This window comes from Mesoplodon densirostris, chromosome 12, assembly GCF_025265405.1.
Source record: "Mesoplodon densirostris isolate mMesDen1 chromosome 12, mMesDen1 primary haplotype, whole genome shotgun sequence".
In the NCBI taxonomy this organism is placed as follows: domain Eukaryota; kingdom Metazoa; phylum Chordata; class Mammalia; order Artiodactyla; family Ziphiidae; genus Mesoplodon; species Mesoplodon densirostris.
The window spans coordinates 16,705,533-16,733,521 of NC_082672.1; the positions used below are offsets into that span (position 1 = coordinate 16,705,533).

The following is a 27,989-nucleotide window of genomic DNA, read 5'->3' on the forward strand; positions in this document are numbered from 1 at the left end:
TCGGAGGCCAGAGAGCTCCTGCTTTCGTCTGCGGCCAGCCCTGCCCTCACAGAGCGCCGTTTTGCATGTGGTTGTTGGACTTGGACTCAGTGACTCATGCTGAGGCTCAGGCTTTATCTCCCTCCCTCATCTGATTGCTTTCTTCCTTTCCTTTTTTTTTTTTTCAGTGCAAAGCAGAACTACCTTTGCCGCTGAACGTGACTCTGGTGAAAGGAAGTGGCGCTTTGGCCTGAAGTGGCTCCCCGGGCCTCGGGGACACCTGGCCAGCTGGGAGGACAGCATGTGACCGCTGCTGAGGGGAGCAGAACATCCACTGTGAGGGCCCTCGACACGCCCTGCTGGTGAGTGCATGTCCCCTGGCCATCCTTCAGTGTGACAGAACGCTGTCAGACGTGGGTCCAGGGGTGGGAGGAGAGAGAGCGCACGGGGAAGTGGGGGCAGGACGGGGGGCAGTTCTTGGATGCGTGGCATCCTAGCAGTATCATCTCCTGCAGTTACTTTGAGGGCTCAGCGGAAAAAAATTAGGTCAGCATCTTTAGTCTCCTTTGGGTGAAATCTTGCTCATTCTAGCAAAATGGTCGTTAATGTCAAGAGGGCTTTTGTGTACCTCCCTTGAAGGGTTGTCATAGGACTGAATGAGAATTTGTCAAGTGTGAGCACCGTGTCTAGCACATAAAAAAATTCTCAGTAAGCTTTCTGTTGTTATTTTTAAAAAGAGGGCTTTTGTGGGAGAAAGATTAATGAGAGGAAACTCTTCAGTTGAAGTAAAAACTCTTGCTGTGGTCTTTGAAGATGTTTTAATTTTATGAACTCAGAAGGACTACAGCTCTCGAGCACATCTGAAACCTGTCTCCGTGCTCCTGAAAGTATCTTCTAGACTAGATGTTTTTTGGCAGGTGTCTAGTTTCCTGGCAGATCAGGAACGTTTGGCAGTGGCCCCAAATGCCGTCTCCTCTAGAGGATGACCCTGTGGGCTTCAAGAAGGCCTATGAGGACATGGAAATAAGTCTTCACCTGATGGCAGTGAATGTAATTTTGGCCAGTTCCCTGGAGCCATTAGAATGCGTGGCCATGAACCCTAAGATATGACCTCTTCTCCAGGGCCAGACGTTGCCAAGATGGGAGTGCCAACACCTGGCACGTGAATAGGTTGGGAGTAGCAGTTTTTTTTAACATCTTTATTGGAGTATAATTGCTTTACAATGTTGTGTTAGTTTCTGCTGTATCACAAAGTGAATTAGCTATACATATACTTATATCCCCATATCCCCTCCCTCTTGCGTCTGGGAGTGGCATTTAGTAGAGGGTTTTGTTTTAAACTTTGCTTCCGAGTTGCCCTGGGATATCGATCAGGACTGTAAATACTTGTGTGCACGCCCGAAGTAACCTACGACAGCACACAAGAGCAGGAGACAAGTTTGAGGGGAAAACGAAAGGCCAAGCCGGTCCATCCAGGCCCATAGCTACACTGTTCACAACAGCCAAAACGTAGCAGCAGCCCAGGTGCCACTTGGGTTGCTTGAGTGGATGGATGAATGGATAAACACAAGGTGCTATATGCGCACAATGGAGTATTATTATTTCCTTCCTTAGAAAGGAAGGACATTCTGACACCTGCTACAACATGGATGAACCTTGAAGGCATTATGACAAATGAGATAAGCCAGTCACAGAAGGACAAATACTGTATGATTCCACTTATCTGAAGTACCTGGAGTGATCAAATTCATAAAGACACAAAGTAGAACCGTGGTTACCAGGGGTTAAGGGAGGGGGTGGGGACTTAGTGTTTAATGGGGAGAAACTTTCCATTTTGTAAGACGAAAAAGCTCTGGAGATGGATGGTGGTGATGGTTGCGTAATGCCGCTGAAATGCACTCTTAAAAATCGTTAAAATGGTAAATTTTATGACTATTTTGCCACAATTTAAAAAAATGATAATTCCGTTTTCAAAAAAAAAGGCCAGACGCAAACCACAAATCTCATAGGCTGAAGTCTTTGCCTCTCTGTGACTTCTTCAAACTCTGACAACTTCCCTGAGGGCCTCTAGATCTGAGCTGAACCAGAAAACTTCGGTGTGGACTCTGTTTAGAACTTTCTCCTCGGCATGGTGGGTGCCTTCTGATAGGTGTCTGTGGTAGGTTTCTCTGAAGCTGGCAAAGGCGACCCAGGAACGGACTTGGGGGTCAGTGTCATGTGTTGAATGAGGGCTGGCCCTGCTCTGTGGCCGCCGAGCGGCCCTGGACTGCACCCTGTGGCGGGAATTGGGACGCCCTTGGGAGTCTAGTCTCTCCCATCCATTAGCCTTGGGATCCTGGGTACACCATCAAAACTTCTCTGTCCCTCAGCCTTGTCACCTGCAACGTGATGAGCTCTTTCCACGTCCCAGGGACTTTGGGATTTCCCAAAGGTGACATACCAGCAGGCACTTGTAACTAGAAAACACAGTGCCCATGTGAGCTGCTGTTTCTCTAACAGCTCTTATCCCTCTCATTTTCTCAGTCTTCTGTTTCTCATTTATTTTTTTCCTTAGGGGCTCTTCCAGCCAGAGGTTACAGCCTTTTTGGCCCAGAGCCCCTCCCTCTGGATTGGCTGATTCTAGAAGACCTGATCTGACCCCCGTTGTTCCACTTGTGAGGTGCCCCTCCCCCCCCTTTCCTGCTGTTCTGTCAGGTCCTGAACCCACCTCCACAGCCTTGACACTGAGCACAGAGCAGCTGTGCCACACTGACCGTTATCAGAGCTCAGGAGACTTGGGAAGAGTTTCCAAGTGTTACTAATCATCTGTGCTGTTTGTGACTTCCAGTCAAGATTGAGGAAGAAAATGAAGATGAAATTGTTCATACTTTCAGGTCTTAAAAATAGAAAGGAAAAAGTAGCTGCTGGCAGTGGTGCAGCTCAAGGGCCGTCACAGCTGAAGGGGGAGGGCTGTGACCTGAGGCTGCGGAGAGCAGCCTCCCACCCCCGTGTTCTCCCTTATTTGGAAATTTTATGAGGAAACGAAGTTATTTTAAAGTCTCAAGGGGGGAAAAAGAAGCCTCTGAAGTAGGTGAATTCTTTCAGTTAATTTCGTGTAAAAACATCCCTCCTGTCCCACACATAGCCTTTCAGAAGTCTGCTCAGAAAAGGAGCCCTGTTGAAACTTGAGGTTCTGTGGGGAGCTGCCAAGGTCAGGGTCCCACTCCCTCTCCCCCGCCCCAGGGGAAAGGGCCAAGTTTTTTCAGTTTGAAAATGTTCATGTTTCTGTCATACCAGAACGCAAAGTCACAAAACAAATGTGGACTCTCCTCGTAGCTGTTACTTGGTGACCCAAGAGAAGTCACCTGACGCAGTCGTATTTTGGGTTTTCCATTTCTGTGATGGCAAGGTGTTGCCTCCGTCCTGAACACAACTCAAAGCAACCCATTATTTTGGGCATCTACTTACGGTCAGTCTCTGCCATTTAGTAGCTGTATAGCCTTTACTCTGTACCACTCTGAACCTCAGTTTCTTCATCTGTGAGAAGGCAGTACTTTTATCTACCCTGTCTAACCACCAGGGATGATGGGAAGTTCAAGTAAGGGTCTCTACAAGAAAGCGACGTGGAAACGAAGAACAACGTGAATACAGACTTTTACGTTCGTGTTGCCTGTACTGTCTTTCTTCTCTTTCCTTTTCTCTCGTCTGTGTTCCCTCCCTCTTTTCTTTCTTCCACCCGTCCTCTCAAGCCTCCCCTCTCTCTCTCTTCCAAACCCAAATAAGTGCTACAGAGCAGGCGTAAGCAGGGAGGGATGGAGGTGGGAGCGACTGGGGCCACCAGGACTGGGAAGGCTTCTCGGAGGAGGTGACGGTGGGGTTCGGTCTGGTGGAGGAGGGGCAGGCGCTGTGCAGTGGGAAGAGCCCGAGGGGAGGCCTCCGGGCCTGAGAGGCCAGGGTCTTTCAGGGACAGTGAACAATCCCTGGTGTGAGGCTGGCCTGCGGGGCGGGTGAGTGTCCCCTTCCTCCGTGGACATTGGGCCAAAGCTGGACCCCGGCCCAAGGGAACAACCTTCCTGAGAGAAAAGGACTGGCCACTGGTCAGGGAAAAGGTGAGACTGGACTAGAGGTACGTGGCCATCGAGACTGGAGAAGGAGTTGCAGCCATTGTGAGGGGCCTTGCCTCTCATGCTGAAGGGTTTGACATCCACGATTAAGGACCCCAGAGAAATTTTGCTTATGTGGGCTATAGCCATCTATGCATATGTACCTTATTAGGAACTAAAGCTATGAAATTTTAAAATATTCATTTATTTTAAAATCAGAATAAACCAATTATATTAATATGAATGATGTATTTTATGAAAAAGAACTCTATTTTCCAAAACCCCCAAAATTTGTAAGAAGACTGGCACTGATTTACATTTTTTCAAATCTCTTTAATAGCCAGCTTAATAGAAGACCACTTGCTTCTCATATCTGCTTCCACATTCAAGCTGTCACAATATCACAAGGACACGTAGCCTCTGGGATACTTTATGGTACGCTCATGAGAGGATGAGAGTGAAAAAAACCCAAATTACACCTAAGCATGATTATGGAAATAGTTTTTACCTTAAAGACTCCCTGAAAGGGTCTTGGGCTCCCCCTGGACCCCACTCTGAGAACCACTGAAGCGGGTTCAGCAAATGCCTGGTGAGTGACAGCATTCTGAGTTCCCACAGCACTTTATCAGATAGCCTGCAGGGCATTTATCTCCTAGACTTACAGCTCTGTGTGCCTGGTGCTTAGCAAGAGGTCTGAGCCAGAAGTGCAGTTGTGCGCTCATGGATGTAGGGGCTGGTGGAGGGCCTGAGGGGGACGGAAGATGGCCTGGGCAGGGCCCTGACATTGAACAAGGGAGCAGAGGCTAAGGAGAGAGCTGGAAAGACGTAGCGGGAGACCCAGGCCAAGTTGTACAACCTAAGGGAGAAGAGAGTTCCAAGAAGGAGATGGTCCAAAATGTTTGGATTTAAAAATCACAAGGAAGGCAGCGGTCCACAGAGTCAAAAGTCGTAGAGAGTTTGCCTACGGCGAGGAGTGTGAAGGTGCTGTTGGATTTGGCAGTGAGGATGTCACGGTGACCTTGGGGGCAGTTTTGGTGTTGCAGCAGTCAGTGGGCCAGGTGGGTGGGAGCTGACACGTGGAGGCTTCAGCAGAGACCTCTCCATCCAGGAGGCTGGCTTACAAATGCCCTTGACCTGCCAGCCCCAGGCATTGTGAGTCCTGCTCGGGTTCCAGCACCACAGGGAGAGACCCTGCAGGAGAGGGGGCGGCCATGCTGGGAACCCAGAAGAGAGAACGTTGCGGAGGATTCCAACAGGAGACTAGGAGCTGAGGATAAAGAACCTGTGATACTGAGAAGAGGATGAGGTGAAACGATAGCTGGGTGTGAATGTGCGCTGAGCACCAAGTGTAACAGGGAAAGATCGAAGACCATCTACATTTCCGTCATGTGGCATATGGATAAACACCATTCATTCATTCATTCATTCAACAAATATGCATTGAGAGTCAGCTGTGCCAGGCACTGTCCTAAATGCTGGGGTTACGGTGGGCAGCAGAACAGGTAAACCGGCAGGGAAAGCTTTCCAAAATGCCCTTTTAGTAAGAAAAGTAAGTTGCTAAACAATAAGTCCAGAATGATACTATTTATGTGAAAACAACCTCCCTTAAACCAGTATATGTGTGTATCTCTTAGATATGCAAGTAAATGCATAGAAAAAACTCTAATAGGAGACAGGAGAGGCAAGTGGGATCTGGGGTATGTATGAAGAGACTTTATATCTTTTTATTTGCTATACTTCTACATTGCTTCAATTTTTCACACTCAATATATTTTCATGATTATTTCTATATTTTAAAAGGTTTTTTGAAAGCTGTAGGTCTCTGTGAGTAGAAAAGAGAGAGGGACCCAGTCTGTCCAGAGCGTTCCCTTTGCCTCAGTCATCTTTTTCTTGTAAACGTCTGTCAGGCTGCAGCCCACTGCCCAACACTACCCCGGAGGTGTAGGCCAGTCAGTGATGGCTGCGTGGAAAGGATCAAGTTTGGGTTAGGACCTTCTATTTTAGAGGCTCAGTACGATCTGAGTTAATTGCTAGGGGGAGCTGTGCCAGTGCACAGAGCTGAATTTAGGTCAGAGCGTTGTGTTTCTGGGAATAGAATTCACCAAGGGGCGTTTTCCCCTATTTAAGCCGAGGAGCTGTATTAGTTTGCCAGGCCTGCAATGACAAAATACCACAGACTTGGTATTTATTTTATGTACGTATAATATGTATACAATCGGCCCTCCATATCCTCGAATTCAACCAATTGTGGATTCAAAATATTCGAAAACAAATCCCAGAAATTTCCCAGACCCAGGCCCTGGAAGGCTGAGCCCCTCACCTGCTCTGGCCCTGGAGAAGTTGTCCCCACACCTGTCCTCCTTCCTGGCCTGGTGGGGCCTGGCTGAGGGGCAAGACTGACCCACGGAGGAAGGGGGAATCTATACCTACTGCTGCTTCCTCTGTCTTGGCTAACTCCCATTCCCCCTGAACAGCTAACCAAACTCAGAGTTCCCAAAGCCTGAGACCTGAGCCATTCAAGCAAACTTAAATTTCCCACGCCCTGGCAACTATTTACATGGCATTACATTGTATCATAAGTAATCTAGAGAGGCTTTAAACTATACCAGTGGATATGCTTAGGTTGTATGCAAATACTAAGGCATTTTATATAAGGGACTTGAGCATCCACAGAGTTTGGTATCTGCAGGGGTCCTGGAGCCTGCCCCCCGCCCCCAATACCAAGGGATGACGTTATAGGTATATTTTTTAAATTTTAATTTATTATTATAATTATTACTATTATTATTATCATCACCTCCTCACAGTTCAGGTGGCCAGAAGCCTGAGATCACAGTGTCAGTGGGGCTGGTTTCTTCTGAGGCCTCTCTCCTTAGCTGGTAGATGGCCTTTTTTCCCCTGTGCTTTCGCATGGCCTTCCCTCTGTACCCAACTGTGTCCAAATCTCCTCTTCTTATGTGGACACCAGTCTTATTGCATTAGGGCCCACTCCACTGACCTCCATTTACCTTAATCACCTCTTTAAAGACCCTGTCTCCAAACAGTCACATACTGGGGGGCTGGGGGATGGGCTTCAACATATGAATTTGGTGGGGGGAGATAATTCAGCCATAGCAGAGCCTCAAAAACATTTCTTTGGCCTGTGCACAAATGTCCCCAGGGCTGGGTGGCCTGCTCAGCGGCTCTGGGTCCCTCTGGCCCCCTTGCGGGGACCGGACGTGGGGTGAAGGCCTGGGAGAGTCACTCGTACAGGCCCCGTGATAGCATCGCGGCTCTTCAAGCTCCCTGAGCCACTGCAACTCCTCAGGGGACCAGGCCCTGACGTGACTTCCTGACAGAGAAGCGGCGGGGTGGGGGGGTGAGGGCACCCATAATTCACCTCCTCTGCCCAGGAAACACCTGATGGATGCCTTTTCTCTCTAGCTCATGCCGGGAGGGCTCTGCCAGGAGGAGGCCGGCGGCAGGACCCTCGCGGGGGCCCAGCTGGCACAGCATGGAGCGCTCGAGCAAGATGGAGTTCTTCCAGAAGCTGGGCTACGGCCGGGAGGATGTGGTCAGGGTGCTGGGCAAGCTGGGCGAGGACGCCCTGGTCAACGACGTGCTCCAGGAGCTGATCCAGACGGGCAGCCGGCCCAGCGCCCACGAGGGCAGCACCGCGCCCCTGCTCGTTCCCAGGGGCTCCTGTGGGAACCCCGACTCTGCCCAGCGCGGGCTGGGGGCGGACCCGGACGAGGACAGAGGAGGCCCAGCCAGTTCCTTGCGACCCATAGTCATCGACGGCAGCAACGTGGCAATGAGGTAGCTTCTTCGTCCCCTAGCCGCGGGCGGGCGGGGGGAACTGTCCCTCTTCTCGGTGGGTCTGTCCGAGGAGCTTTGGAGCCCATGGATGGGGCTTGGAATCCCCATTCCATCCCTCAGTAGCTGTGTGGCCTTCACCAAGTCAGTTAACCCCTCTGAGCCTCGCTTCCTCCACCTGTAACGTTGGTCTACAACCTCCGTAGAAGGTGATGGTAAGAACTGGAGCTGCACAGAAATGCCTAGGGCACAGTGTTCAACAAACGGCAGCTTTTATCGTACTAACTCGGGGATAATCGGGGAAGAGCCCAGAGCTGGGCCTTGGTGAGCACGGCTTCCTGTCTGGGGTCTGTCCCTGACCAGCTGTGTGACTCTGGGAAAGCCGGGGTGTCTCAAGCTTCCTCCTCTGTGACACGGGCCAAGAGAGAACCCTTCTACCCCCCTCAAGGTTCTGAGAAGCAGAGGGGAAGACGTCATACTTGAACTGTGCTCGAAGCCCTCTGCTGGGGGCTGGGAGCCGTGCTGGGGGCAGCCCCGGTGGTGGAGTGGCTCCCTAGCTGGGTGCGGGAGGTGTGCCTGTGGCCCCTGAGCTCTAGAGGCAGTGTTCTAGTGGTGTATTGGCATCTTCGTGTGTTTCGGTGGTGAGAGCTTCGCGCCCGCCTCATCTTTCCTGGAGAGGCCAAGTGCAGCTGAGAGAGAAGCTCTGTAGCCTCACCCACACTCCGCACCGGGCACGGAGGAGGCTTTGCCCTAACCAGCGCATTAGTTTACTGTTTGGCTTAGCTGCAGCCCAGCAAAGGGCAGAGCCATAGGAAGTCGGTCACTCACAACTACAAATAGACGCACGACCCTTTCCGAAAGCTGAGCCACGGTGGGTGGAGGAGAGCGGTGTTATCGGCGCTGAATGTGTCAACAGGGTATTCTTTGGCTGACAGGCTGAGTGGTTTTCCCTGAAAATTCGGACTCGCTTTTTTGTTTGTTTGTTAGTTTGTTTTTAAAAGGATCTTTTTCTTTTTTAGATGTTGGGGGTAGGAGTTTATTAATTAATTTATTTATTTTTGCTGTGTTGGGTCTTTGTTTCTGTGCGAGGGCTTTCTCTAGTTGTGGCAAGCGGTGGCCACTCTTCATCGCGGTGCGCGGGCCTCTCACTATCACGGCCTCTCTTGTTGTGGAGCACAGGCTCCAGACGCGCAGGCTCAGTAGTTGTGGCTCACGGGCCTAGTTGCTCTGCGGCATGTGGGATCTTCCCAGCCCAGGGCTCGAACCCGTGTCCCCTGCATTAGCAGGCAGATTCTCAACCACTGCGCCACCAGGGAAGCCCTGTTTGTTTGTTTTTAAATTAAAAAAATAATTTATTCATTTATTATTTGGTTGCGCCGGGTCTTACTTGCAGCAGGTAGGCTCCTTAGTTGCGGCATGCATGTGGGATCTATAGTTCCCTGACCAGGGATCGAACCTGGCCCCCTTGCACTGGGTGGGGGGGGTGTCTTAATCACTGCGCCACCAGGAAAGTCCCTGGGCTCACTTTGGATTGGGCACTGCAGGACAGAAGTGTGGAAAGGTGAACTCAAGATGGCCCAGGCATGGGGGCTGTTCCAATATGCCCTGCTTGGTGTGCAGGACAAGTTCATTCAAGCGTTCATTCAAGTTTTAGCCAGCCAGGTCTCCCTGGGCTTGATTATGTCAATAGGCAGTGGAGCCCTGCCTTTTCCCTGGGGCCTAGGAGCTGGTCCTTCGGTCTCTAAAGCATTCTCACACATGCTCTGTGGAGGCACCAGATAGGCGAGACTCTGAAATCCTGCTTAATTCAAGATCTCTGGGTGAATTAAAGGGATTTTTTAGAATCCAGTAGGTTCTGAGCATCCTAGGAAGAAAGTCTGCTGGGTTCTGAGACGGGGCCTGGCCTCTGCCTGGTCTGGATGAGGCATCTCTTCCTCTGGACATCAGTAGAAAGACACGGGTTACATGTAAAGATTTTTTCGATATGGACCATTTTTAAAGTCTTTATTGAATTTGTTACAATATTTCTTCTGTTTTGGTTTTTTGACTGTGAGTCATATGAGATCTTAGCTCCCCTACCAGGGATCGAACCCGCACCCCCTGCATTGGAAGGCAAAATCTTAACCACTGGACCACCAAGGAAGTCCCTGGCTTGTATTTAAAGTAAGATGATAGTGCTTAAATCGAAGACCTTTCCAGTCCTAAGATTATATGAGCTCTCTGATTCCAGATCAAAAGAGCAGAATGGCTGCAGGTGCTACAGGAAAGCATTCTCTCTTTGGGGACCAGACTTTTTTTTTTTTTTTTTTTTTTTACTATTTGTTTATTTATTTGGCTGCACTAGGTCTCAGCTGCGGCACGCAGGATCTTCGTTGCCGTGTGTGTTCTGGCGTGTGGGATCTTCTTAGTTGCGGCATGCCAACTCCCAGTTGCAGCAAGTGGGATCTAGTTCCCCGACTAGGGATCGAAACCAGGCCCCCTGCACTAGGAGCGCAGAGTCTTAGCCGCTGGACCACCAAGGAGGCCCTAGGGACCAGACGCTTTTTAGGAATGACTACAATAGGGTGATGGTAGAGGGTTTTCTTTTGATGAAAGTCTCTGTTGCTGCTTGGAATTTACATTTAAACCACGTCCTCTATTTGCACATGACCTAGATGTGTTCTGGGTAAATCCATTTAGTCCCACCCGGCCCTCACCTCCTACGATTGTAATTAGTCTGTGGCTTACAAATGGAAACCATCTCTCAGGCTTATTATTAAGAATGTGTCAGAACATGAATTCTTTCAGACTTATGATGCCTAAAAAGCACCTCAAATACCTAGAACACATGTATTTGTGTGTGTGCTCAGGGTGTGTACGTACATATATGCACATATACACAAACATCCCCTCCCCTGCCCCCCTGCATCTCCTTAGTTAGGAACAAAAAGAGAAATTTCACAGCTCCCTGATGGTGGGACTTAATTTGTTCAAGGGCACGTCTGGGAGGGAGTTGGGGTCTGATGTTCAGATCCACCCCCGCTCCTTCTCCTACAATAACACCTCCTGTGTCCTCCAACCAGAGTTTCAAGAGGACCCCTGACCTCAGGCTCTGCCAGATCCTCGTTTGCAGAGGATAGCTCCCAGTGTGAGGCGCACCTTTAGAGGGGCCGGATTATTGAAACCCAGCATGGTGTCTACTTGTTATCTGCTGACCTCAAAACTCGGTTAAGCTCAGAAACATGGTTTCTGAAAATTCTCCTTCGCTGAGGTTTTGTAGTCTCGTAGGCATTGCCATTCTCTGTTTTTGAAGATGCTGCTGCTCCATGTGCTGTCTGGTCCTGGAAGGAGTGGGGCGGAGCCTAAAAGACAGGTTGGGATGCATGTGCTTTCTGCCCTGAGCAGGTGAGAAGTGTGTCTTCTGTTGGCAGCAGCATCCTGTAGGGTGCCTGTTGCCGACTTCCCGACTGTGGCTTTGTCCCCTGGAGCCTGGACTGTGTCTGCCTTTGCTCACAGAGAACGAGAGCCTGACTTTTCAGCCATGTTTTGTTTTTCTTATTATCTTTGGGAAGTTGTGTTTCAGTGGATCTTTAAAGACCAAAAAAATCTGTATTCGTTTCTATTGCTGCTATATCAAAATTGCCACACACATGTAGTGATTTAAAACAGCACAAATGTATTGTCTCGTTCTGGAGGTCAGAAGTCTGGCCTGGGTCTCCCTGGGTTGAAATTAAGGTGTCGGCAGAACTGTGTTCCTTTCTGGAAGCTCGAGGGGATGATATGTTGTTTTGCCTTTTCCAGCTTCTAGAGACCACCTCCATTCCTTAGCTCATAGCCCCTTCCATTTTCAAAGCCAGCAGTGGCCTGAAATGATTTACAAGAAGTGGAATCTGTATACATATATTGGTTCCCTTGGGAGAAGATCCACAGCTTCCAATAGCTACTTAGAAGGTCTGTGATCCCCAAAACATAAAGAACCACTGATGTAGAATGAGCAGTTCTAGATAATGTCATGCTTTATGGGAAGGCGCTAAGCCTCTCCATTAGCACAGAGAATGTGAGAGGGGGTCATCTGTCCTTGCCTGTGACCATCTGAGTCGAGAGAGGAAAAAGCACAGGAAGGGCCTAGAAGGGCTTGGCCAAGATCAACACTGGCTCCATCAGACCCTGGCCTCCATCCTTGTGCTCTGACCATACCATCACTTTAGAAGTTTCCATGGGCTCCTCTCCCCAGAGCCTCAGAATGTGTAGCCCAAGTCTATTTGTAGTGGCTGAACCCAGTAGGCCTGGGGTGGCTGCTCCCTGGAGATGGGCAGTGAGGGTCACTGGCCAAGTGCTTTTTAAAATAGGTGGGAATGTATTGGTTTGGAGCACACATCTTGTTCAAGTCATTTCAAAAGGACCATACGACCCAATTCCAAGAACCTCCCATCTCCTCACTGTAACAACAAAAGGAGTCTATTTGGTTCTTACAAGCAGGAGCAGTGGCTCCATTTATCATTTCCTAAATGGTGAGTCAACTTCAATGTGAATTCTAAGTTGCAGTGGTGGGTGTGTAAGATTGGGACCTGGGAAGCAGACCTCATGCTCGTCCGTAGTTTTTCTGAAATCCTTGTATTTCACATAGGAAGCTAGGGAGGTCAGAAGCAGGGGACAGAACATAGGGCTTAGAGTCCGAAGATCTGAGTTCTGACCTCTAGCCTAGGGCTGCCCAATAGAGCAGCTCCCTGTGAGGATGGAAAGTTCTTTACCCGCATTATGGTGGTCCATATGGTGGCCGCTTGCTACATGGGGCTGCCAAGCACTGGAAATGTGGCTGGTGTGGCAGAGTAGCTGAATTTCCAGTTTTATTTCTTTTGAATTAACTTGAAGTGTAAATAGCCACATGTGGTGAGTGTCTGCATAATGGACGGTACAGCTGTAGCTCCTCAGCTTACCTACTGTGTGACTTCCGCATGAGTCACCTGACCTTTTTTTAAAAAATTGTTTTTAAATTTAATTTAAATTTAATTCTTATTAATTAATTTAAGGTTCTTATTAAATAATTTAAATAATTTAAGGTTCTTATTAGTTATATGTTTTATACACATTAGTGTATACATGTCAATCCCAATCTCCCAGTTCATCCCACTACCCCACCCCCCGCTTTCCCCCCTTGGTGTGCATATGTTTGTTCTCTACATCTGTGTCTCTATTTCTGCCCTGCAAACCGGTTCATCTGAACCATTTTTCTAGGTTCCACACATATGCGTTACTATACGATATTTGTTTTTCTCTTCCTGACTTATTTCACTCTGTATGACAGTCTCTAGGTTCATCCACATCTCTACAAATGACCCAATTTCACTCCTTTTTATGGCTGAGTAATATTCCATTGTATATATGTACCACATCTTCTTTATCCATTCGTCTGTCGATGGGCATTTAGGTTGCTTCCATGACCTGGCTATTGTAAATAGAGTCACCTGACTTTTCTGAGCCCTGTTTATACAGTTAAGAGGTTGGACTGAATAATAATAATCTTATGTAGTTTTCCATCTCTAACATTCTAGGATGCAGGGTGATTATTTTATGCATGTGTGAAAGAAATAAATGCATTTTTCTCATAAAGGGATGTCTCTTCTTCTGCAGAGGTTCAGAGAGAGTAAGTAACTTGCCAGAGGTCCCAGAGCAGTAAGTGCCAGGCTCTGGATTCAGGGCTCTTTCCATGTCCCCAGCACTGTGTATCTTTGGGCTGCTAATGCCACGTATCTTTGGTCTCAGAGCGGGAGACCCTGACCCCATAGGCTTTTATTCCGGGGCCAGAGCCTGCCTGTGCTGCCCAAAGTCCTCCCCAGGCACGATGAGCTCCAGACGTGCCCGCTGCAGACAGGACACGCTAGACCCCCCTCCCTCACCAGGGGCCAGGATGCCCCTCCTGCAGCTGCCAGTCTGTTGGGAACCCTCAGAAGGTCACATGTGCATTGAATGGTGGCTCTGCTTGACCAGCAGCACAGAGACGGATTTTCAGGCACAGTCCCTACACCTTCAGGGGTGTGTGCATTTGCGTATGTGCAGGAAAGAGGAAGCTGTGAACTGAGCACTGGAGTCGCTGTATGCTTGGCCTTAAGAAAAATGTCCAGAAGGTCTTAAAAAGGTGACTTCCGTTGAACGCACGTGACCAGCTGCACCGTGGTGTTTGGGAAGAATGTTGTTTCTCGCTGCTGACTCTTGCCAACATTTTCTTGCCTGGCAAACCCACACATACCCACACGTACTGACAAGTCCCAGTGGTGTATGTTCTGTAGGCAAATTTAGGAAAGGAGTGAGCTGAAGGCTTTCAGCCTGGGGAAAAACCACCTGATAATTTCACATCCTCTTACTGGCCTTGACAAGGGTTTCATTTGAATGTTTCCTCATTTGGGGATGTACAGGGTTTTTTGTTTGACTTGTTGTTGTTTACCTTTTTAAACTCTTAAAAACCTTAACAGAATCTGGCGTATTCTGGAGAAACAAATCTTCAGTGATGAGAGAGCTGACGTTGGCAATGGGAGGTTTTCATCAGGCCCCTCTCAGTGGGTGTAGGGGGCACACTCCCGGGCTGGGGGTCCAACCTGCCTCTCAGCCTCTGAATGGACTCCAACCAACGTTGGCCTTGGGTTCCTACCTAAGTCTGCACCCATTTCTCCTTTTATGAGATGAGGGAGCACCCTCTCTCAGAGGTCACCCCCATCTCCTCACAGACCTGAGCTGGGGAGATCTCTTGGTGGAAGGGCTAGAAACTCCAGGTTCAGAGTGTTTGCAGTTTAACCCCAAGTAAGAAACAGAGTCAGTCAGTGTTGGGCTGACTGACACCTCACACCCCAAAGGAATCACCGCTTGTCTTTCCTTTCGTCCCACCCCCAAACCACCGCCTCGCTCTTCATAAGACCGTCTGCTGGTTTCTGCAGAGACTTCTTGGACGACAGTTAACGATACAGGGGCCTTCACTTAGATTGTCAGTTAGTGTAAATGGCTACGCGCTGATGGTGGCTGCCCAGGCACGCTTCGTCAGGCAGGATTTGCCTCAGGTACCTACCCACTTCCGTTACCACCTCCCTTGGTTCAAATCCTACGACTCCTGTTTCCTTTTCCCGGGGCCTGGCGCTCAGCTCTCTGATAAACTGGTTCTCAGTGGCTGTTAATAAGCGCTGAGGTCCCTCCCCCAGCTCGAGCATTTTAACAGCTGGTAATTTTTTTTTTTTTTTTTTTGCGGTACGCGGGCCTCTCACTGTTGTGGCCTCTCCCGTTGCGGAGCACAGGCTCCGGACGCGCAGGCTCAGCGGCCATGGCTCACGGGCCCAGCCGCTCCGCGGCATGTGGGATCTTCCCGGACCGGGGCACGAACCCGTGTCCCCTGCATCGGCAGGCGGACTCAACCACTGCGCCACCAGGGAAGCCCAACAGCTGGTAATTTTTTTAAAGTTTTGACTGGAGCACAGTTGATTTACAGTGTTGTGGACAGGTGGTGATTTTTGCTCCGAAGGAGCTGCTGTCTGGGTCCCAGGAGCAGAGACTGGAGCGGGGCAGGAATAAATGCAGATGGGAAGGAAGAGTTTGCAGCCCAACAGATTAGGCTCTGAGATCCACTGAGAGATCAGCGAGCCAGCACATGGCTTTGCTTTAGTTTCCTCAAGGGTGAAATGGGGCCAAGGTCACTTCCTCAAGGGCTTCTTGCAATGATTAAATTAGGCACATGTGCAAAGTGGTCAGATACACAGGTCTCTGTTAAGACTGAGCTCCAAGAAGCGGGGGTGAGGTCTGCCTCGTTCACTGCTCCCCAGGCCCCCAGCACAGCGCCCTGCTGACGGAGATGTTCACAGCTGCATGCTGAGCGGGTGGAGGAGAAGCCCAGGGGAAGGGGTGCCTCTGGCTAATGTTCTTCCCATTTGTACGTGGGGTGTGGGCTTCCAGGGTGACTGCTGAACTTTATTACCCGACTGAGAGCTCTGACATCTCCTAGAAACAGAGCCCCACGTGGTGAGGGGGTGACCCCTGCTTGTGGCATCAACCCTGCCATTGCTCAGGGCTTTCTGTGGCCAGGACTATGGCAGCCACGATGGGGTTTTGAGGTTGGTAAAAAAAAAGACATGGCAAGGACTGAACATAGATAATCTTCACATTTCTAGAGACCAGAAGGCTCATGAGGCTGGGGTCGAGTATGTGCACAATGGTGGACCTGAATGAAAAGTCCTCCATTCCAGAGAGACCAACTTAGGGGTGCTCAGGGCCAGTCCCCGACCTCCTTGTGCCTGGAATTCAGGCTGGAAGAGAGGGCACCTCTGAGGGAGAGAGGGAAGATACTGGCTGCACTGATGGGAAGATGTACACTCCCTCCATCTTCCACTGGTCTGGGGGATACGTATCTGTCCTTTGGAGCCTCTTGGTTGGGGGTCTGCCATCTTGGAGTTCTGTATCAGAGAGGCCGTGGGGCCAGTTTCTGCTACATGATGCTGATGGTGACCCCATTCCTCAGCTCTTCTCTTCCTGAATCTCTGCACCTCCAACCGCCTCCCCTCCACCTGCCTCCAGAGTCTCTGGAACTTGTCACCCTGCTCACCATTGCCCACTCACAGGGATAGGGTGCCTGATGCCTCTGACGGGTGTGTGATTTATACCTTCCAACCCCCGCCCCAAATCACACACCCATCAAAGGCATCAGGGATAGAAAGTTGGCTTTTGAACAGTTAAAGACAGATAGGTAGTCACAGAAAAGAGAGCAATCAAGAAACAAATTTTAGGGACTTCCCTGGTGATCCAGTGGTTAAGACTCCACGCTCGCAATGCAGGGGGCCCGGGTTCTATCCCTGGTCGGGGAACTAAGATCCTGCAACCCGCATGCCACATGGCACGCCAGAGAAACAATTTTTTTTATTTTTTTTTTTGTGGTACGCGGGCCTCTCACTGTTGTGGCCTCTCCCATTGCGGAGCACAGGCTCCGGACACGCAGGCTCAGTGGCCATGGCTCACGGGCCCAGCCGCTCTGCAGCATGTGGGATCTTCCCAGACTGGGGCATGAACCCGTGTCCCCTGTATCGGCAGGTGGACTCTCAACCACTGCACCACCAGGGAAGCCCAGAGAAACAAATTTTAAAAGAATTGTGGCAACAATATGTTTTCTTGAGAATGGACTGTGGGCAGACTTTGCTGTGGCCAAGAGACACGTGCTTAGTGGCGGGGTGGGAGTGTGGGTGTCATCAGATGTCCACATCACTGCTGCAGTGTGCACAGAACACAGACCTTATTTTCTATGATAGATGAAATCTCTTCGCCACCTTTTAGGTAGTGGGAAGGAGCAAACTTTACACTTGCCCGTCTGGGATAGCTCAGTGTCTTCTCTCTCCTGGAGGACTCAGGCTTCGTGTTTCCTCTCCCTTGCCGTGCTCCTCTCCCAAATGACATCTGGAGGCTTTTGAGACCTGGTGGTGTCTGGCAGAGGGGTCTGGGACGTTCACTGGGCTCCTCTGCAGAGCAGTGGGCTGGCCTGTCTTCCGGAATGGTCAACAGAGAGGGTCATCGGTCCCATTTGGCCTTTTGGGGAACCATGCTGGCTTAAAGTGCTGTCCATTCACAGGCTGCACGAAATCCTCCAGGCCTGGGGAAGCAAGGGATCCAGGGGTGTTGCTTCCGGTTCACCTATCTGCCACTTTCCTCCACGGCAGCCCTGCAGCCCTGCGGGAGGCTGCACCCGCTGAAACCAGGATTTCTCTGAGAGGCTTGTGACAGGCCCAGGCTGTGCTGAGAGACAAGCTTTCAGCCTCCTGTTCACATCCATCACGGTGTTGCCAGCCCTCCTGTCCCCTCATGGCTCAGCGAGTGGGGCAGGCCTGGGGGTCAGGGTAAGGACGCTGTGAGTGGCCCCTCATTCTCCCTCCGTCTCCTTGTTTTGCAACTTCTGCTGAGGCCGATGGGACTAGCTTTCCATTTCCTCTTCCTTTTCACCACAGACGGCCCCATTGATTTTTTAAAAAATAAATTTATTTATTTGTTTGTTTTTGTCTGTGTTGTGTCTTCGTTGCTGCACATGGGCTTTCTCTAGTTGTGGAGAGTGGGGGCTGCTGTTTGTTGCAGTGTGCGGGCTTCTCATTGTGGTGGCTTCTCTTGTTGCGGAGCACAGCTCTAGGTGCATGGGCTTTGGTAGTTGTGGCATGTGGGCTTCAGTAGTTGTGGCTCGTGGGCTCTAGAGTGCAGGCTTGGTAGTTGTGGTACACGGGCTTAGTTGATCCGCGGCATGTGGGATCTTCCTGAGCCAGGGATTGAACCTGTGTCACCTGCATTGGCAGGTGGATTCTTTTATTTTGTGTGTTTTTTTTTTTTACTATTACCATTTTTATTAAACACTCTTCTTAAAAAAATCCTAGTCTAACTAAAAATACTGAATTAGAAATAAGGGGTATTAACTGTAGGAAAAGAAGATATAAAAGTAGTATTATTGCTGTAATAATTAAAACAATATATTACTTGAGAACAAAAACCACCAACCACTGGAGAAGAAATGCCCTAGAAATAGACCCTTGACTACATAAGAAAGTAATATAAGATGAAGAAAGGGCCACCAGTCAATGGGAAAGAAATTGGGTTATTCAATCAATTGTGTACAGAAACCAACTATCTACTTTGAAAGAAAAAAATTGCTTAGAGCTGCATGTTAGATTCTACCACAAAACAAATTCTAAAATACTAAAAAGATAAATATGAAAAACAGTCATGAAACTAAAGAAAACAAAGCTGATTATCTATCATATCCTGGAATCAGTAATAATGTTCTAAACTCAGTTTAAAAAAAAAGAAACTGCAAAGAAAAAGATTGGTACACTTAAATATGAAAAAATCTGAAAGTTCTGCATATCAAGAATTGTAAAATTACATGTCCAACAAAACTAGAAAAAACATTGGCAATAATATGACGAAAGCTTAATATCATTAATAGGTAAATGTTTTTACAAGTAAAAGAAAAACAGACATCCCCAAAGATACGCAGTAGAAAAATAATAAAATAGAAAATTCACAGAGAAAAAACAACAGCTAATGAACATATTTTTTTTTAACGTTCAATCTCATCAGTAATCAAAAAATGCAAATTAAAGCAAGATTTCATTATTTGCCAATAAAATTACCAAACTGTTGAAATGATGCAGTACTCTAATACACCACTGGTGGGAATGTGAATTGGTACAATCTCTCCGTAAGATAATTTAGCAATATGTATCAACACCCTTAATAAAAGTACTCATGTTCTTTGACCTAGTAATTCTAATTTGAGGGAATCTATCCTCACGACATAATTTTGAAATACAAGTAGAGTTTTATGCACAAAGATGTTAACTATGTCATTATTTATAATGGCAGAAGACTGGGAATAACCTAAATGTTCAGTAATAATGGATTAAGTAGATAATGTAATTCTACATGATGAGATTACATTTACTACAAACTTTTTTTTAAACATCTTTATTGGAGTATAATTGCTTTACAATGGTGTGTTAGTTTCTGCTTTATAACAAAGCGAATCAGCTATACATATACATATATACCCATATCTCCTCCCTCTTGCGTCTCCCTCCCTCCCACCCTCCCTATCCCACCCCTCTAGGTGGACACAAAGCACCAAGCTGATCTCCCCGTGCTATGCGGCTGCTTCCCACTAGCTATCTGTTTTACATTTGGTAGTGTATATATGTCCATGCCACTCTCTCATTTCGTCCCAGCTTACCCTTCCCACTCCCCATGTCCTCAAGTCCATTCTCTACAACAGTGTCTTTATTCCTGTCCTGGCAGGCAGATTCTTAACCACTGTGCCACCAGGGAAGTCCCCCTGTTGATATTTTCTCCTTACCGTTTGCATAAGCCTCACAGCTCAGCGACAACGGCCAAAGGGCTATTATCTCTAAGCTGGAAGACCCTACAGATCTAGGGGGGTGAGGCCTGGTTCCTGATACGTCGCTGGAGCTACAGGAATCTAGAGTTCTCTTGAATCTCCACAAAGCCCAACTTCTAACACCATTGATTAGCATTTCTTTTTTTTTTTAAAGAATTAATGACTTCTTACCATATGGTGTCACATAGTAAGACTTCATGATGTTTTCTTTTTTTTTTTAATTTTATTTATTTATTTATGGCTGTGTTGGGTCTTCGTTTCTGTGCGCAGGCTTTCTCTAGTTGTGGCAAGCGGAGGCCACTCTTCATAGCAGTGTGCAGGCTCAGTAGTTGTGGCTCACGGGCCCACTTGCTCCACGGAGTGTGGGATCCTCCCAGTCCAGGGCTCAAACCTGTGTCCCCTGCATTGGCAGGCAGATTCTCAACCACTGCGCCACCAGGGAAGCCCCTGATTAGCATTTCTAAGACTCCCTTTTTTACTTTATAAACCTGGACCTATCCTAATCCTCTCTGAGAAAGTAGTGGAAGAAGCCACACACAAGAGAAGGCACAAATGTGAAGATCTGATGTGTTAGCCTTGCCTGGATGTGGAGAGGATGTGAGAGTCACGGGGACCCTTGGCTCTCTAAGCACCCAGCCTGCCCCTCCCACCTCCCCTTGGCCTGCTCCACGGGTTGCAGCCGCACTGTCCTCTTTTCAGTCCCTAGACACGCAAGCCTTTCCTGCACCAGTGTCCTTCCAGCCAACCCTTCCCTGTGCCTGGGCTGCTTCTCTTCCGGCTGCTCGTAAGACCTGTTTCTTCTCAGTCATTCATTTCTTCAGCATGTTTTTGTTGAGCCCTTACCAATTATCAGGCACCACCATGCTAGGTGCTGGGAACGACGGGCAGCCACAGGAACCTGTGCTCTAGAAAGGGGGAGGCCCAATTCATCCTGTTGGGGAGGGTGCATGTCCAACTGTGATAAGTGCCAGGAAGGACGAGGATGGTGCTGTGAGGACTCCTAACAGGGGAATCTGATGGGGTTTAGAGGCGAGGGGATGCTTTTCCTGAGGAAGTGACGATGAAGCCGAAGGAGGAATGGACTGGGCTGAGAGGAGTGGAATAGTTGGTGCAAAGGCCCTGTGATGGGAGTGAAGGGAGATGCATGGTCAGGGCAAAGGGCTGAGGGAGTGCCGGTGGCTGGGTGGAAGTGGTGAGCAGGGGGTGAGCTAGTCTTGAGGCCAGGCCATGGCCGAGTCCCATTGAGTCTGTATTCTCGGTATCTCAAATCTATGTACCTGTCTCCCTCTCCAGCAAAATGCCGCTGACCTCCACGGATGAAGTCTGAGGGATGTTTTCAGGCTTCACTGGCCCCTCAGGGCAGCATTTGGCTGCCTTCCTCCTGAGGCTTCCATGGTGCAGCCTCTTCTGCTTTACCCCCTTCTCTTCTTTTTTTTTTTTTTTTGTGTGTGCGGTACGCGGGCCTCTCACTGTTGTGGCCTCTCCCGTTGCAGAGCACAGGCTCCGGACACGCAGGCTCAGCGGCCATGGCTCACGGGCCCAGCCGCTCCGCGGCATGTGGGATCTTCCCAGACCAGGGCACGAACCCGTGTCCCCTGCATCGGCAGGCGGACTCCCAACCACTGCGCCACCAGGGAAGCCCCTCCCTTCTCTTCTGAGAGATGCCTTTGTTTCTTTCGTTGGTTGTCCTGCTCTACCTGCAACCAGCTGCTCAGTTCCAGGGCTCCTCCAGGTCCAGCCCCTGGATGCTCACTCTCTGTCTAGGCAATTCTCTCCAACTGGTGCTTAAACAGATGACTCACATGTTTTGTCACCCAGCCCTCTCTTCTGAACCCTAGCTGTTTATTTAATATTTCCACTTAGAGGTCAGCAAGCCTCCTCCCAACTCACCATGTGTCCACGACCAAACTCAGGATCATTTTCTTTAAATCCTGTCTTCCTCCCAAACAGGGTCTGTCTCAGGGAGCCCTCCATCCCCTTATACAAGTCAGAAGTCTCCTCAGTGCCTTTTCTCCTATCACCCCTGTACCCAGTCAAGCACCACATTCTGGAGATACTACCTTCTAACTATCTCTCAAGTTCACCTACTCTTCACCACCACCAGCTGGGTCCAGGTCACCATCAGGTTTTGCTTTGATGACTACAACTGCTTCTTAATTGGTGTCCCCCCCTACTCTGCATCCTTCCAACTTAGTGTCCTCTCTGCTGCCAGGTTGAACTCTTTGAAACATACATCAGATCACATCTCATCACATCACATTTACCCCCAGTCTTAAAATCCTAAAATCCTTCTACGGCTTCTCATGCTTCTTTGGAGTAGACAGATCTTCTAGCTCCTAAGACCCTTGCCTGGTCTTTTTTTAAAAAATTTATTTATTCTATTTATGTATTTGGCTGCTCTGGCTCTTAGTTGCGGCACGCGAGATCTTCGTTGTGACATGCGGGATGTTTAGTTGCAGCATGTGGGATCCAGTTCCCTGACTAGGGATCGAACCTGGGCCCCCTGCATTGGGAGCACAGAGTCTTAGCCACTGGACCACCAGGGAAGTCCCCCTGCCTGGTCTTGAGCCTCCTCACACACTACTCTCTCCTTCCTGCCTCCATTGGTGGATGATTACAGTGGAATTTGTGGGGCACACTGGCCTCCTTACTTGGACTTGGGAAGACCAATATCACCTTGACAACCCTCTCTTGATCCATATTAGCTTCAGTTAATAAGAGGATCTTGTCCATTAATCCTTGGAATGCACTCCCCTTGGAGCCTGAGACCCTCTACATATGATCACAAGCTAATTGGTTCCAATTAAGGGATATATTTTGTGCAAAGAATGACCTATTTTCAAAATGCAGGTTTGCCTGATTCCCTTTGATTATGAGACTATGATCCAGGCTATTCCCAGGAAAAGTCACTCTTGAGGAACCCTTCCTGTTTCTCTGCAGATGTCTTTGTTTTCTCATTGTAGTCATGGAAATAAAGAAGCCTTCTCTTGCCGGGGAATCCAGCTGGCTGTGGACTGGTTCAGGGACAGAGGACACACCTACATCAAAGTTTTTGTCCCCTCCTGGAGGAAAGAGCCACCAAGATCTGATACCCCGATTAGAGGTATGCTGGGGCAGGTACATTCTCAAGAGGTACTGTACACCTTTCCTCCATGGTACTCCTGAAAATCACAGCCAATTATCTGCTTACCGTTTGTTTGATAACGTCTGTCTTCCTCACTGGACTATAAGCTCCATGAAAGCACTGACTATGAGTGTTCCCTGCCAGAGCCCCATCACCTAGCGTAACAGCTGGCATATAGCAGGTGCTCAATAAATAGTTGTTGATAGATAAATGAACAAAGTATTTACTCTTTTAGTGTGAAAGATTAAGTTCCAAAAATAATAGAATCTTATAACTTTTAACACTCTGCAGAAAGATTGGGTCTGCATCCCACCCCTAGTAGAATACAGGAACTGAAAGAGGCATCCATTCGGTCCAGTGATATTTATTAACCGAATATCTAGTTCAATCTCTTCATTTAAAAAAAAAACAAAGGAAACCGAGACCCAGGGAATTTTTTATTATTAATTCTTATATCAGTTAGGAATATTTTCAGCTACAAATAATAGGACAGGTGGTTTAAATAAACAGGGTTTTTTGTTTGTTTGACTTTCTTATAAGAAGAAATCACATGCTAAGGCACTGTGGGTATCATGTCAGCCAAGTCCGCAATGTTGGGGCCGACCTCTTCGTGATCCTGGCAGGTTTCATTGACTTTTTCTTCCAGCCTTTTAACCAAAAGTTGTTGGTTTTGTTTTCAGTTCTATCAGTGGTTACCAATTGCTTCTTCTTCTCTTTCTGATTCTATTTTTTAAGTAAAACGCTATTCTTGTTTTACAGATACGGTATCTTTTTGACTATTCCTATACTAATACAGACTTCTAAAAAGTTCTCTGAAGTTCCATGAATCATATTTATTTTTTCTGGGGTCAGTCCTCTTTGTTCATCTCTCTCTCTCTCTCTTTGTGCTGTTAAATCTTCTTCTCAAAAGTCTGGTGATCCTTTGCTTGTCAGTGTTTACTTGTGAAAAAAGAACCTGATTGGTTAAATACATACCTGTGCAGTTGCCATGGGCTTCCTCTCCTGGTATTTGGATCTTTCCCTAAAAGGTAGGGCTGACCATTGGATGTGCCGATCAGGAGAGTTCACTTCAGCACACCCTGCGCAGAGCAGGCAGGCAGCTGGACGCCTCTGCCCACCACACGTTCCAGTGCCACGAGGATGATGGTCTTACTTTAGGAGGTCAAAGGCCGCATGGGAACCTCCTCCTTCCTAGTTATATCTTCACTTCCCATACAGTGATAGGGACCGAAAAGGGTGGATGCAGCGGCCCCGTGGTAGCCCTTCAGTTAATAATCCGACTTCTGCTGACTCGCCACTCCTGCTGGAGAGCACTGGGACTTTGCAGGGAGCAGGCTCTACCTTCTCTGCAGCCTCCAGGCACATTCTGGGCTGTGGTTCCCTTTGTACTGTAGGATCAATGTGATCCTACCTGCTTTCTTGCTTTCTTTCTTTTTTTTTTTTTTTTTGCCCCGTGGCATGTGGGATCTTAGTTCACCGACCAGGGATCAAACCCAAACCCCCTGCATTGGAAGCATGGAGTCTTAACCACTGGACCGCCAGGGAAGTCTCTGATCCTACCTGCTTTCTGTCTTCCTAAAATTTGTCAAAATCCTGGGTTTGCTGCTGTCCCCAAGCCCTTTTTTTTTTTTTTGCAGTACGCAGGCCTCTCACTGTTGTGGCCTCTCCTGTTGCAGAGCACAGGCTCCGGACACACAGGCTCAGCGGCCGTGGCTCACGGGCCCAGCTGCTCCGCGGCATGTGGGATCTTCCCGCACCGGGGCACATACCCGTGTCCCCTGCATCGGAGGGGGACTCTCAACCACTGCGCCACCAGGGAAGCCCCCCAAGCCCATTTTTAATGTGTTTATGGATTCCCTACCCCTTCTGTACTGCTTCCTTTCTCTTTCAATGGGATTATGAGAAGGAGCGGGGGATGAACACTTGTGTTCATCGTGGACCAGTTGTCCCAGATTATTCTTTATGGTCTGAACATGGAGAATGGTGGCTCTCAACAGCTGTGCAATATATACTGTGCGATACATAATGGGTAAAGAGTAGGGAATTCACTTTGGGGTAGGGAAGAATTTTTAAACAAGCCACAACAAATGCAGAGAGACAGCGGAAAGAGTCATAAATTTGCCTACATTACAGTAAAAGCTTCTGTTCATTAGCGGATACCACAAACACAAGAAAATGAAAAGACAAGCCTCAACCTGGGGGAGGCCATATATCACATATCCCTGATGAAGGATTCCTGTTGGAATCTATAAGGAACTTATCCAAATTAATAAGACCAAGACAAAGGACAAATATATAGAAAAACGTGCTAAGGCATGAATAGGCCTTTGATAGAAGAGAAAACACAAATGGCCAATAAACATATGAAGAGATGCTCAGTTGTGTTAGTAACCAGAGAAATGCAAAATAAAATCACAACAAGAGGCCACTTTACACCCACCAGATTGGGAAAAATTTAAAAACCTGCAAATGCCAAGTGCTGGCAAGGTTGCCTTAGATGCTGTGTTGGGTAGTAACTTGATATAACTACTTTGGAAAGTAATGCAGCATTACCTTGTAAAGTGCCTTTCCCTACAACTCAGCAATATCACTCCTTAAGACAGACCCTAGAGAAACCCTTGTCCTTCTGTAGCAGGAGACTTCTGTGCAAAACTGACCGTCATGACATGGCCACACCTCATGCACACAATGCTCAATGAGGAAAGAAGTTGCCCAAGAATATGTGCAAGATGATTCCATTTGTGTAAAGTCTGGAGGCTCATAATCACATTGGAAATTGTCCTTTTGAAGGGTACATATATATGCATTTTAAAAAATAAAAGCAAAGGAATTATAAACACAAAGTTCTCAAAATTGGGTTATCTTAAAGGGAGTGGAGGGAGGTGCAAACTTCGAGGGGCAATGGGGACTTCAAAGCACAGGCCATGTTCTATTTCTCAAAGGGAGTACCGCAAACATGGCATTTAACTAATGAATTGTAGTTTTAAATTGAAGTATAATTGACTTACAGTATTGTATTAATTTCAGATGTACAACATAGTGATTCTGTTGCAGGAAAAATGGGGCACAGGAAGATAGTCATGTCCGAGGTCTTGAGTGAGTCCCTGGGACACACTACCAAGTGAGGGTCCTTGGCTTTGGGCAGGAAAGAATTCTAGAGTGAACCATAGTAAAGTGAAAGCAGGTTTATTTAGAGAGCTATACACTCCATAGACAGAGTGTGGGCCATCTCAGAGGGGGAGAGCCGGCCCTGCGATACGGAGTGGTTAGTTTTTATGGGCTGGGCTAACGAGTGGGAGGAATATTCTGTCTTGGAGAAGAGGCAGGGGTTTCTAGGAATTGGGGCACCCCTACTTTTTGGCCTTTTATGGTTAGCCTTGGATCTGTCATGGTGCCTGTCATAGTGTCATTTAGCTAATGCATTACAATAAGGGTATAATGAGGCTCAAGGCCTAGGGAAGTCTAATCTTTGGCCATCTTGTGCCTAGTAGGTTCTAACCAGTTTTTGTGGTATCCCGTTCTTCTTAATGGTTGTGTCATTCTTTCAGTAGTTGTACCCTGTCTCCTTCCTTCCTGTCTCAATTCGATATTTTTATACATTACAAAATGATCACCACACACACGGCATTTAAAAAAAATTCTTCTTTGTACCATACATGCATTATGCACTTTTAAAAGGTCTGGGAACCATGTCATATAGGAAAGGACTGAGACATGGGGGACGAATATGCTAATAATCTTCCACATGCGGATTAACTGTTTCGTGTGGAAGGGATTTCTTTTGTCTATGAAGGCAAAAGTAAGATCAAAGAGTAGGCCATCCAGGGATGCAGATTTTAGCTCCTGTTAAGAGACCTTGTAACGTCTGCAGCTCCCGGGACACACTCCCTCCTCCCAGGCTTCTTGGGGGCTCCCCCCACATGCGCTGGTCCAGCCGCCCCACAGATGCTGTGGTGCAGGTGCAGGTGTCATCTTCCTCATCTTATAAGTGCAAAACCTGATGTTCAGAGAGGGGTGAGAAACCCGAGAGCCGGAGCTGAGAGCGGAACGCAGGCTGCAGATTCCTCATCCCGGCCTCTCTGCGTGACATTCTTGTGTCCCTCAGAGCTGTCAGTTGTGGGCTGCTCCGTCCTGAAGGTGTCCCAGCAGACTCCTGTGTCATGGATGGGGGGGGTTCTCCGCTAAGGGCCCCGGCGGCACTCTTCCAGGTGGATGCGGGGCTCCTGGTAACTCCTAAGTGCCGGGATTCTAGTTAAAATAGGGATGTCTTTCTCCAGAAGAAGGCCTCTGTGTCTACCGTGGGAGGGGCACGGGGCAGGTAACCATCACAAGGACAAGAGCTGTGGCTTCACTCTTCCTTCCAAAGTGTGTCTCCCTGGCTGGGCACCATCCTCGGGACTCCTGTCATGACGCAGGCAGGACAGAAGCCAACAGCCCACTTGACCTCAGGCTGCTGGCAAATTCCTATCGAGACCTCCCTGCTCTTTGCCTGCTGGGCTGGGCCATAGGGGAGAGGGGGAGGGGGAGATGGGGGAGGGGGGAGGGGAAGGGGGAGTAGGGGGAGGGAGGCGGGGACGGTGGGAGGGGAGAGCTGATCAGAGAGGAGCCCTGAGCTGCTCCGGAGTTTAGGGCGGCTCTGGGGGTGGAGAGTCCGTCCGAGAAAGCGCCTCATGCGGTCCCCGCCCTGCGGCCCCCAGAGCAGCACGTGCTGGAGGAGCTGGAACGGCAGGCGGTGCTGGTGTACACGCCGTCCCGCAAGGTGAGCGGCAGGCGCGTGTCCTGCTACGACGACCGCTACGTCGTGAAGGTGGCCTACGAGCAGGACGGGGTCATCGTCTCCAACGACAACTACCGCGACCTGCAGAGCGAGAACCCCGAGTGGAAGTGGTTCATCGAGCAGAGGCTGCTCATGTTCTCCTTCGTCAATGACCGGTGCGTGGGGCCCGTGGGGTCCTGGGGCGGGTAGGGGGCGGGGCGGTGACGGGGCCCCCGCGGGGCTTAGTCACGGGCTCAGAGCCCCCATGCCGCGGGCCGCCCGCGCCCCTTCCCCGCCGCACATCTCTCTGCTGGCCCTCTCTGTCTCCTCTCTTTCGTAACCAGATTTCCCCCACGGGGCTGTCTTGTCCCAACTGTC

At 48.8% G+C, this 27,989-nt stretch overlaps 1 protein-coding gene across 1 annotated transcript in view; it reads left to right on the forward strand.

The window, feature by feature from the left end:
- Nucleotides 1-258: 258 nt before the first annotated feature.
- ZC3H12D (zinc finger CCCH-type containing 12D) overlaps nucleotides 259-27,989 on the forward strand; it is a 32,654-nt gene continuing 4,923 nt past the window's right edge. Inside the window, exons 1-4 of the mRNA XM_060115283.1 lie at nucleotides 259-341; nucleotides 7,485-7,859; nucleotides 22,695-22,834; nucleotides 27,553-27,787. Coding sequence (XP_059971266.1) covers nucleotides 7,555-7,859; nucleotides 22,695-22,834; nucleotides 27,553-27,787 — 680 coding nt within the window. The 5' untranslated portion in view covers nucleotides 259-341; nucleotides 7,485-7,554. The remainder of the gene's footprint in view (nucleotides 342-7,484; nucleotides 7,860-22,694; nucleotides 22,835-27,552; nucleotides 27,788-27,989) is intronic.